Here is a 12,453-nt window from a genome sequence, read left to right on the forward strand (position 1 = left end):
AGTTCTGCTGTGGCGCCTTTTGAAAACCAGTCTATATTCTGAAAGATTTAAGAACCTTAAATTACGTGAGGAAAATTGCAGTAGTTACCATGGGCAGAAAATTATGGTAACCAGAACCAGCTTATCTATAATTTCTTGCCTCTCCCATAGCCTCCGACTTCAACAGTCTCTAACCCAGCAATCATGGGAAGGAAGCTTTTTTGGCACTGGGTGCTCTTTTCGTAAAAGGAAACGCCTGGAACTGGTTCTACATTGGCATCTACACTGAACTGATGCAAAATGATTCTCCATAAAATTCTGTTTTAATGTATGTAATATCATGAAATATAACACAAAAAAGATCACAGATCTCAAATTTCCAGCTATTTTTCATCAGTAAATATACAGAAACACCTTCAGATGGGCTATAAAAGTGCCCTCTTTAAACATTGATATTGATTTTTCCACTAATCATCTACTTAGCTCTGTGACTAGAATAGTAAAAACATGAGAAGCACAAACCCTGTTGCTACATAAGCTATTGTTTGTGATGGATCGCCAGAGCTTTAAATAATCAGCATATGTAAAGGATCCACACAGAAATTCAAACTGCTCCAATCTTTTGTTTGTCATGGGCAGCCGATAAAATAAAGGTGGTTTAACATAAGGTTGAAGTGAAGCAGGAATTATTTTGATTTGTACACAATAACTGAATTATTTCTTAATAAAAATTACTAGGGTCAATATTATTGAAAAACTGACCCTTTTATTGAGCCATAGCACAAACTACTGTGTGTAATGTAATGTTAAAACTGAGGGTCAAGTCAGGTCAGTGTCAAGAACTAGAGTGAGTATCATCATCAAGAAATTCAGAGAGAACCACACACTACAGAAGCCTGGCAGAGGTGGGAAAGGAAAGACTTCAAAGACTCTGGGAATAAAACTAGTGAGAGATGTGTCTAAAGACCCCAGCGCAGCTGCCAAGATGCTGGTGTGTGACTTAGTCAAGTGGAATTGTAGTCTCAAAGAAGAGAATCGCTAGAATCCTGCACAGGGATTGACTCGCAGACCAAGAAAAACTCCATTTCTGCAGAAGAGATATCTTCAAGCCAGACTGAAGTATGCTAAGGACAACCAGAGAAAGGGTGTGCATACTGGAAGCGCATCCTTTGGTCAGATGATCAGAAGAGCACTTTGGCCTTGCTATGTTTGGAGAAAGAAGGGAGATGTGTAGAACCCAAAGAACACTGTCCTCACAGTGAAACAGTGATAGGACACCGTGCTGTGGTGACACTGCATAGCATGTGGAACTAGGAATCTCATCAAGGTGGAAGGAATTATGAAGAAAGAAGGGTGTGTCAAGATTTTGTAAGATACAAACCTGAGTCTCAGTCGTCCTTTTGCTTGCCAGTATGACAATTACCCAAAATATATATATATTGTTCTTGGTAAGAAACTCCATACCTGTAACTTCAAAGTATAGTACACAGGTAAACTGTGCTTCATGTCAACATACAGACTTCATGGCTGGGGCTGGAGCATCTTCTACAGAACTCCATGTCCTTAGTCGTTTAGGTAATTCTTTATGTTCGGGGTTGCCATGAGTACAAACATCTGAAGTGCCTGAAGCATTTGCACAGTACTGTGTATGAATTTTTAATGCTAGGTTTGAACAGTACTTGCCTGTAAACAACGTTCCAGTTTGCTGCCTTCTGCTGGCTGCAAACTGAGCGCTTGACTTTCACTCCTGGTGCTGAGTGTCTGTTATCCCGGACTCTGTCTGATATGGGATTATGTAATGAGAGCATTGTTAATGAAGGGGCCTCCTCACTAATTAACTAACAAGCTTAGGCTTGCAAGAGAGGAAGCAAGTTCATGACTCCTCAGCGGACCTATTTGACTGCCTGTTTAGAGATTCGAACAAAGATCTTTGAATGAGGATTTTGCAATAACCTAAACTTGTGACCTTCAAATGATGCTTCAACATACACACACGAGCAAAACCGAAATCCATGAATTCACAGATTTTATTACAAATTCAAATCTTCTTTGCTAACAATGGCCCTGGAGAAAGAGTCCTGCTGTATGGACTTTCACTGCCTGCGTATTATTACAGTCCCTTTGTAGGGTCCCAAGGAAAGAAGGAGTGATGTCGTTTCAGGCACTTAACACCCTCACTGGCTGCAGCTCGCACACGGCTGTAGGCCGTTCTCATTGCACGAAGTACACTTGAGGGCTTTGAAGGAATCCGTGAAGCAGTTACGAAACACAGACATCTTGCTGCCATGGCACATCGGGCACGGGATGAAGGCGTAGCCCCCGCAGGTCTGGCACGTCTGGGGATGCTGTACCCTCTAAAATGGACAGACAGGTTCATTTAAATAATAAATACAAACAGGACTGACTACCACTAAAGAACTTACCCATTAATAAAATTACACCAGGCAGGCATAACATTAAACACACTGACATCTGACATAAATAACAATATTCATTTTAATACGATGCAACATTCTGCTAGGAGATTTTGGGCCTGCACACTTGCAACCCACCTTTCACTAAAACCCAAGTAGCCAGCTCAATAAGAAACAGCTTTAAGTGTTCGCATGCTTCAGATGCCAATGTGATTGAGCATCTGCAGAAGAAGTTTTGACTCCTACCTAATGTTAGGTCTGGTGCATGTCCTTTTTGTCTAACTTGTACAAAACCTGAGCTTTTAGCAATGACTGATAGATCAACATGAAACCAAAAGGTCTCTGAAGTCACTAATAAGTGCTTGTCAGGAGTACCTCGATCCAGGTTAAGAGCAAAACGAGACTGTGCTTTTTAGGTTGTGACTCCTAAGCTGTCAAACTCTCTTCCATTGGATGTTTCTTCTTGAAAAGCAACATATGAATACAGTTTGCTTTTTTTACCCAGCAACATGCCCCCTTGGGCCCGCGTGAGAGCACTGTGGGCAGACCCACACAGCCCAGAAGAATTTCCTTTTGGCTGTCCAAAAGAGCAGAACTACTACGGGCCCCACAAGGACTGGACTACATGGGGCCCACATGGGTTTTCTGTGGGCAACCCATAGTGGATTTACATCTAGAAAATTTATGCAGGGGCCCCAGAAAGTGTGGGTTTAGCCTGCCCCATAGTTCACCCACAGATGCCAACTCTGTGCCCACACAGGCATGTTTGCTGGGTATTTTCTCCTATGCAGGAGAGTTTTTGCCAATTTATTCCAGCTTTTAGTTTTATATTTAATGGGCTTGCGTGAGAGCTAACAACCTTCTTTTCTCAATGTGTGATAGAAGGAAAATAAGCATAATAATATTATTTTAAACACAGCTTCCTTTCCAAATTGCTCAGCTGCAGAGCTGCAGATATGAATCAAGCCATGTCAGTGGTCAGTTCTGGACAGATTTTTGCATGCATGACCTTTCGGAGCTGCATACTTTTGTTTAATACCATGCAGTGACTGTATCCATGGCTTAAATGTCACGATACTGCTTTGTATTCATTTGTTTGTGGTTTGTACTCTGAAAAAAGCCCAGTGAATGTGCTGCAGCTCAGTGTGAAGCAGTAATGGTTGGTACATGTTCAGTTTGTGCTACAAATCCATCTGCTCAGTGTTGATGTGTTTGAAAGAATCAATAACAGGACCTCCATTATTAATGGTTGCCTATTGATGTGCACGCATGTTTTACAATGCAGTTTACTTGTGTTTTATTTATGGCATTGCTAGTTAGGGAACTTTGTGCTGCTGTTTGCATCTGTATGTGTTCACCTCAGTGGCTTTCAACCAAAGAAATCCAGTCATTCATTATAAATGTGATTACCTTAAGATTTAATATTATATGTATTCAGGCAAATCTAAAATGCAGCATTTAAATAATGTAACATCTGTGTGGGCCAAATGAAGCAGTTCACTTCACAGTCAAATCTGTTATGCACATTGTGATTTCTGAGGCACACTGAGAGGAACTAACCTCAATTTTTGTCAGAAGATCTTGCAGCTCTCCTGATTCATTCATGCCAAGTATCTTCTCAGCACCCTGCCGATTAAAAAGAGTAATCCTCCGTCTTTAATTAAGTCATTGCAGATGTGTCATACATTGATCTCAGGTAATATTATGCAGGAGCGGAGAGAACTGACCCCAAGGTAGTGTCCATCAATGAACACGACTGGTAACGAAGGAGGTTCTCCCACACGTTTGCAGCGCGCCTCCAGTTCCTTCCCGTACTCACTGTCCAGCGCGATGTTCTTTTCCATGAACTTCACTCTGTGGTTCTGAAAGATCTTTCTAACCAGCTCGCAGCGCTCGAACGTCGTCCTAACCACACGGAAACTCGTAGTGTAGATGACTATCCGCCCAAACTCCAGGGATAAATCCATCTACGAGGAAGCACAAATAAAGTTAAAGGATTCATAGTTTTTATTCAAACCATGTGTGGATTAAGTCATCCATCCCACTCTGAACACTCTGTATCTGTACTGTATCTCATGTAGTGGTATTTCCTGTGTTGTGTAGATATGTATACATGAGTATTTAGCATACTTGGCGCCATTTTCCAAGAATCTTTCACGAAATTAACATCAGCTACACTTACCATTTTATTTGTTGCTATTAAATAAGGAAGAATAATATGAAGAGGAAACAAATGAGGCATTTTCAAGGAGTTTTAATCCCAAAATGAGGTTTTTTTAGTTAATAGTGGTACATGTTTCAGAAAGCTATATATTACAGTCTTTTTACAGCCTTGAAATAAATTTACACTTCGGAGACTTGAAACTTGTCCAATATAGCAATTTTATTTTATCAGCATTAACTTTTTTGGTCAAAGTTTATTTTAATTCTCCTCTGAACTTGAAACTATAAATTATGCTTAAATTATACTTAAACTATAAATTATATAGTTACAAAGTCTTGTACTTGTACGTGTACTTGTTGTCCTTTGGGCTCAGATCAGGCTGTTCTACCTTGATTCACGTTTGAACCACACTCTACGAGAAAGATAATCTCACTTAAGAGGGATAAGCAACATAAACTAGTCTGGTCACGCTGTGTCTTCACCTCATACCACTTTACAGAGAATAGTTTGGTAGAGATGACCTTCTTTCTTTCACTTTTGCATCAATATACGGGCCAGGTGTTACCTCAGAATAACAAACAGTCCAGTAATACTAGAAAGCAAAGTTCTGAGAATTCATTAATCTGATTAGTTTCTCTTGAAACAGATAATGAAATGCATCATCAATCTTTCATTGTTCTGTGACCTTGTCCTCTATTCTAAGCTTTCATCCTGGTCACACATGTTGCCCCTTCCTGTAACTAGACTTGACACCGACGGGAACTCGTGTAAAAACCGTCCGAGTAAAAATGCAACAAGTTAAATCAATTCGATTAACCCAGGCTCGTTCACATGTACTTACACTGTTGGAATTAGGAAGATTTTCAAACAGCGTCTGACCTGCGCTGACTTTGTGCTTGACACCTCTCACAGTCCCATTTTTGCTGAGTATGTTGACCCTTTTGGTGGTGAACATCCAGTCCTTGGTGGCCCCTGCATACACGAGCAAGTCGTCGGGCTCATTCTCACTGTCCAGCTCGGAGCCCAGGTATCCAAACATGTGTCCATGTGCATCTCCACTTGTAGAGGGGGTGCTGGCTCGTTCAGCATCAGAGCTGCTGGTGCAGTCTGAATCCAGGGAGTCTGAAGGCCCCTCATCTTTGAACATCTCCTTTAGCACCCGGCCACTGTTCCCCGAAGCCACGCGGAACCTCACCCGCTTCTGTGGCTTCTCCTGTCCCGCCGTCACCATTGTCCCCTCCATCGTAAACCCTCTGCCACATCACATGGTCCACAACACTGTAGTCCAGCTCTTTCGTACTCATGCGGAGGTGAATGTAGGCCTCAGACACACTGTTTTGTTTCCCGTGGATTACTACCACGTTTAATCCTCGCAGCTTGAACAGATCTAAAAACAACTGAGAGCCTGTAAGCTGCCTAACAGTCACACAACCTGTAAATAATACATGCATTTCTACCATGGCAACCTACCAGGCTAGTCTCAAGTAAAATGATCGTAGTCTCTGAATTATTCATTGCAATTTACACGGTTTTCAACAGCACATTGACAGAAAACCTCATATGCTTTAATCAAACAAACATTTCCCCCTCTTGAGATGAAATGACAGCTGACACTGTCTGCATCAGATAAGCCAATATTTCAACATTTATTACAGTTATCTTGTTTCTTTCTTCCCACAAGCTTGTAATAAGGGTTGTGTTCTGGTTTTATACACATGCAAAACATGTAAAACAACTACAAGTACCCAGCAAAAAAGCCCAAACACACATTTGATTGAGTCTTTCACACCTTTTGTCCAGAGAGTGAAATCTTAACTGCTGGATAAATTGATTCGGGGTTCCCAGAGGATTAATCTCTCTGACTTTTGTGATGTCCCAGCAGTTATTCTTATGCCAATATTATGTAAATTTATTTTAAAAAAATAAAATGTTTTTTAATGGGAAAAAGAGAAAAGAAGATAAAAATTCTTTCAGACTAACCTTTCGCGTGCTTAAACAAACACTAAGTCATTAAACTAACACAACAGTACATTCCTTAAAAACTTTAGCAAACATTCCTAATCAGCAGATGCTGCAAGCATGTTGACATTATTAGCGGATCCGAAGCCTCGCAGTTGTTCTGGTTTCTCTGAACTCCTTTAACACTGAACTGTGTTAACAGTAAATCCACAATGCACTTTATTCAAGCATACCTTTTTACTTTTACTTTATATGTTTGTGTATAGTTTAAACTTAATGTTTTACAGTGGAAATGCCGAATAGACTCAGAACAAGTTGCCAAAGTTGCATATAGCAGACTAAACCAAACAGTATTCTAAAAGTAACAAATGTAAATGTATATGTGAAGATAAACCAGTGAAGTAGTGAAGGATTCAAATGCACACAGTATTTCTGCAAGTATTCACAATTTTACAGGCCAGGTTCTACTCTTATTCTGAAAAATGCGTCACTCCAGTTTCAGTAACATACTGGAGCTTTTCTGCCATCTTAAAGTGAGGTGAAGTGACACCGAGGTGGATATTCCTCGTGCACTGAGCGCCTGCAGAGAGAAGAGGAAGACCGATAAAGTGTCACGGTGACTCAATACAGCAACATGTCCTCTGAGATGTCTCGGCCAGTTTTTCTGTGTCACAGGTGATGAAGCGGGTCCCTGGAGATGTGACGCATCAGCTTGCAGCGGTGACAGCACCACTCTGTTTGAGTGCTCCAGTTTGGCCCCTCAGGTGAGAGCTACAACCACACACACAAATACACTCTATGCCACCTCATTTCAATCACTGGAGAAAATCCATATGTGAAAGTCCAATGTGTCAAACTAATATTTAGTGGCATCCCGAGGCTGGGGCTGCTTTATGGGTCTGGCTCTGGTTCCAGCTTTTATTGACTCTCCCTTAAACTGTCTTTTATTAAAAGCACATCACTGCAGCTATTACAGTGTGGCCTGTGTAGGTGTATTGTAAATTCTTGCTGCTAACAGATAAAGATTTTCTGATCATTACCTTTCCTGGACTTTCACCCGTAAGTGTCTTGAAAACCTGCATTTCTCATGATGGCTTTCGATCATGTTTTCTTTCCAAGTTAGGCCGGTTTGATATTTCACTCGAGGCATCTGTGTGAACCGTTTTAGTCAGTTTTAGTTTTTCTCACTGCTAATGAGTACAGGTGGTAAAAGCAGCCCTTGCAACAGCTTGGATTTAGCGTCATTTGACTCCAGACTCGTGAAGATGTCAGTTAAAGGAACCCTGCGATGTTTTCTTGGAGACAAAGGTTTTGTCCACATGTAGGATTACTTACCAGACTGCTCTCTGTGTATCATAGTGGTCCAAACATGTATTATTAAATCTGTTTTTATTTAGTCACAGACATCTTTTTAACCGAGGTAACATTTTTTTTTCATTTTAGGATCTTATTGTCCCACGTAAACAGTGTTAAACAATTATTAAGAACATATTCACAGTGCATTTAACTACAGCCCAAAACATACACAGCACTGATTAAGCAGAGGACAAACTTTACAAACTTTACAGAATATTTTACAGTTTCAGGTTCAGCAATAAAAACTGGATTTGAACTTCATTTTGGGGACATAATCCAAACGTTGAATGCTTTGGGAAAAGTAGGTCATGGTTCAGATGAGAGTTTTTGTCTAAATTCATAATTTTTAGCAATATTTCTCAACAAAATCTGAGTTTTATGGTTACGATCATTAAATAGGTCAAATTCATTATCCTCTGTCTCTCCTCCACAGCATGTCTTTTATCCTGTCTTCCTTCTCTCACCCGAAATGGCTGCACCTCCCTGAGCCTGGTTCTGTCGGAGGTTTCTTCCTGTTAACGGGGAGTTTTTTCCTTCCTATTGTCAACAAAGCGCTTGCTGGGTTTTTCTCTGTATGTGTGATTGTAGGGTCGACCTTACAATACAAAGCGCCTTGAGGCGACTGCTGTTGTGATTTGGTGCTGTGTAAATAATATTGAATTGAATTTACTTAAACACTATTCTTTTAATTGTAATAAAAGGCCCATTTACATATAGTTTTCATTTGAATTGGTTTGTTTGCGCCTTTAAGCACCACTATGTCTACACACCAGCTTTTCACCTGAAACAAAAGAGTCCTCTGTGGGTTCCTGCCAACAAAAGACGAAGAGGCACTACAATATTAGATGATTCAAGATTAATTAAACACATTGCCATGTTTTTTGCCTCCTTAAAGGCAGGGAGGGGGCATGCCTATCTGAAATTCAGTTAAATATGCCCACGCCATGTTGTGTCAAGCAGCCATTTTATCACACTTTGCCACATTTAGACAGGAGAGCACTGTGATAGTGATAGGCTATTCAACTTGAAGAGCTTATCTCTCAGCCTGGCTCATCAGCAGCACTAATATAACCTCAGCAGCCACCTCTACTGCCATTAAAAAAGTCATTTGAAAGGATTAATACTGTAACGCTCTCTAATTTCACTGCTGATTGTCGGCTCGCCTGCTACTAAGTGGGAAAAGTCAAACGGCGCGGGGTGAAAAATGGCTTCCATGCGTCCTGAATAAACATGAATATTCAGCATGATTTCCTCTCATGTTTACCTCAGTCTATGGCTGGTCTGCAGTACTGAGCTCTCATGCCAGACAGAAAAACTACGTTGGAGATTGTCTGTAAGTTACTCCTACAGTTCGTTAAACGTATCGTTTGACAGGATGTATGCCAGATATCATCAGTTATAGTGAGCAGGTCAAATGACTATGCAGTGACTCACCACTTGGCCGTTTCCCCCTTCCCCGACTAGAGATCAACATCCACAAGGGGGCAGAGTGCAATTTAATTACAGCTAAATGTCACTCTGCCCAATCACGCCCTCAAGAGCTGTAGGCAAGGAATGAAAGATAGAGCTGCAGGTTGCACGGCTGCATCCATCCTCCTGGTTAGATTTGTCTTCACACAGGGACCGGTAATTCGTGATAGAAAGTGATGAAAAAACTGATCCAGACCAGCTGTGTAGGTGTTGGACTGATGTAACCTGGGAAGCCAGACGTTTAACTTTCAGCAAACCCATCTACCTTCATCCAGAGCTTTTACAAACAAAAAAGAGAGAAATCAGTGGATCCCAACTTTCTTTTTATTGCTTCAGAGCACAAAATTTTAATTAAAGTGTGCCTGAAAGACAGTTCATTCAACGCGTTTTCTTTGTGTAAGGATGTAACTCTTATAAACATTTTAATTTCCTCCTAATTTGGGTTACTTACACAAATATAGTGAAGATACCAGTGAGGAAAATATCCTCTTTTTTATCCTCCACTGTAAGCACCGATACCTTTTTAATACCTTCTGGGATAGGATCCAGTGAAGTTGTTGCAGGGTTTAAGCGGCCTTAGTATTTTCTCTCTAGGCAGCAGCAAAGTGGCTCAAAGTATTTTCCTGCAGAAGCAAAGAGCCCCCAGATAGGGGCTTACACACATCATCATTTATAAGCTGGTTATTCAGGATGATTTTTGTGAGCTATCTCTGGAGGACACTACAAATTCATTTTAGTTTGATGCAGGGAAAGTGACAGCGAGGCTTTTAGAGACAGGTTACTGGGGCTTATCAGGTGCTTCTGATTTAAGTTAAAGCGAGGACTTGTATAGTTGTCATGTTATATTCAGCAGCAGCCAGAGACAGCCCTGTTTCTGCATGTTTTTTTAATGCATTTGCTCAACATTTCTCTGAACAGTTTGTAGTGTTGTAGCAGAATTTTGTCAGTTAGCCAAACTCCAGATAGCTGGCTGTGCATCATCTTTACGTGGCCATGTTTATCTTGCAAAGTCTTCACTTCAGAGTCACCAAAAAGCATGCTGGAAACTGATGTCTATCACAGGGCTAGAAAAATAGGTTCACCAAACTGTTATTCTAAGGGGCATCGATGACTTTTACTATATCTCATCGCATATTTTCCAATATTTGTAGAGGTATTTCAATCTGGATCAAAGTGGTCTGCTGGTAGAGCAACACTGCAAGTCTTTAAGCCATGCAACTACCTCAGCCAGAAAAAGGCTTTTAAAGGAAACTGAAAATTTCCACTGATCAGAGTGTATGACCTTCAGCAAAAAGAAAAATTATGAAAACTTAAAAGCTAAAATCTGAGATTAAGTCCCTGTTAAATTTTTAAGTTTGCTCAATTTAAAAAAAAATGAACAAGCTCTAATTTTGTTAAGAGACAAAATATCAACCAAGGATCCAGAAAAAACACATCGCATTACAGTAATAAATTGATTTATATGTCACTGAGTGAAATAAGGATTTAAACCCCTACATACCAGCCAGAATTCTAGTTGTGTGCCCATGTGGTGCACAGATTATAGTCAATCAACCAATCTATTACAGATAAACCTTTTAACCACCATAGGCAAGACCATAGAGCTGTCAGAGGACGTCAAGGACAAGCTTATAGACCTTCCACAAGAATGCAAGTACAGGACTTTGCCAGTGAACATGTTAATGATTCGGAGAAGGCTTGGGAGAAAGTGATGTGGCCAGATGAAACCAAAATCGAGCTCTTTGACATTAACTCAGCCTGGTGTGTTAGAAGGTAAAGAAGTGCTGAGTATGATCCAAAGAACATGATCCATGCATGGAGGTGGAAAAGTTAGGCTTTGGGGACGACTTCACCGCATTGACGTGCCAATAGATGGGTCCATATAGTGTAAAATCTCAGACAAGAACCTCCTTCCTTCAGCCAGAACACTGAAGATGGTTTGTGGATGTTTTCCAGCATGATGATGACACAAAACACATACTCAAGACAACAAAGGAGGGGCTAAAGAAGAAGCCCATTAAGATCATGGAGTGGCCTTTTCAGTCTCCAGACTGGTGGCTGAAGAAAGTGACAGCCAAGAAATGTGAAGGACTTAGAGAGTTTCTTTAAAGACTAATGGGCCAGAATCTCTCCTGATATGTGTGCAAATCTGGTGACCAACTACACCATTTGCCAACAAGGGTTTCTCCAACAAGTACTACTTCATTTTTTGTTTGGGAAACAAATGCTTATTTCACTCAATGACAGCAACTCAATTTATGACCTTTTGTTTGTAACATGCTTTTTCATGATTTTTAGTTGATATTCTGTCTCTCAATTAAAATGAAACTACAATAAAAACGAGAAACTGCTCATTTCTTTGTAGTTGAGCAAACTGACCAATTCAGCCGCTGATCAGATAACCGTTCCCCCACTGTATTAGAGCATGTTGGTGACAGTTTCCATAGAGCACTTAGGCTACAGTGGATCTACCTTTACTTCACTGTAGGCTGGTTTACCATGGCACCCATATGCAATCGTGCTAGTTGCAATAATACATTTAAATTAGTAGGTAACTTATAGCTGATTTAAAATATTAATTCTATGATTTTCTGAAGTCCCACTGATTCTTTACTTTAATTTTGATCACAGACACTCTCAGTGTAGGTATATTTACACTTCTATATTTTATCAAAAGAGTAAAGAAGTCTTTTTAGGTCACTCTGATAAAGATATAAATAAACGGATAAAAACACTCTTTCCGTTTGAAACTGACACAGATTTCGACGGTGGTACAAATTTGGACGGCTGCTTGAATGATTCATTGTTTGGACTGGATGTGCTATAAGACAGAAAACCAGAGCAACTCGCACATAATCGAAGAGGCAGGCTTCTTGTCACTGTTGCTTAGCAACCATGGGAGCTACAGAGCCAAATCCCTATGGTGGCGAGCTGATGTTGAATTAGGAGTGGGGGGAGAGAAAGGAAATCTTTGGGAGAGATGTGTCTCTCTAGTAAGAGGAGGAGGAGGTGAAGATGTTCAGGTATTTTGGATGCAGTTCATCTTGACCTCATGCAAAACATTGTGTGTTTTGTTTTTCCTCTTTTCCTGCTGAGAAGAGGACTTACAGT

The 12,453-nt window shown here is 40.5% G+C and overlaps 1 protein-coding gene across 1 annotated transcript; it reads right to left on the reverse strand.

Moving 5' to 3' along the window:
• Window positions 1-1,988: 1,988 nt before the first annotated feature.
• On the reverse strand, window positions 1,989-6,054 carry grxcr1a (glutaredoxin and cysteine rich domain containing 1 a). Its single transcript, XM_005935195.2, has 4 exons — window positions 5,399-6,054; window positions 4,121-4,360; window positions 3,954-4,019; window positions 1,989-2,333 (listed from the first exon to the last, which is right to left on the reverse strand). The coding sequence occupies exons 1-4, from the start codon at window positions 5,798-5,800 to the stop codon at window positions 2,154-2,156; spliced, it is 888 nt and encodes a 295-aa protein (XP_005935257.1). The 5' UTR covers window positions 5,801-6,054; the 3' UTR covers window positions 1,989-2,153.
• Window positions 6,055-12,453: the final 6,399 nt, after the last annotated feature.

The sequence above is a fragment of the Haplochromis burtoni genome, unplaced genomic scaffold (assembly GCF_018398535.1).
Source record: "Haplochromis burtoni strain Fernald_Lab_line unplaced genomic scaffold, NCSU_Asbu1 Contig_194, whole genome shotgun sequence".
Lineage (NCBI taxonomy): Eukaryota > Metazoa > Chordata > Actinopteri > Cichliformes > Cichlidae > Haplochromis > Haplochromis burtoni.

Coding starts and splice junctions, on each gene's coding strand:
- grxcr1a (XM_005935195.2), bottom strand. CDS start 5,800: ATGGAGGGGACAATGGTGACGGCGGGACAGGAGAAGCCACAGAAGCGG. Junction 4,361..5,398: donor ATCTTCCTAATTCCAACAGT/GTAAGTACATGT, acceptor GCTTCCTCGTAG/ATGGATTTATCCCTGGAGTT. Junction 4,020..4,120: donor TTGATGGACACTACCTTGGG/GTCAGTTCTCTC, acceptor TTTAATCGGCAG/GGTGCTGAGAAGATACTTGG.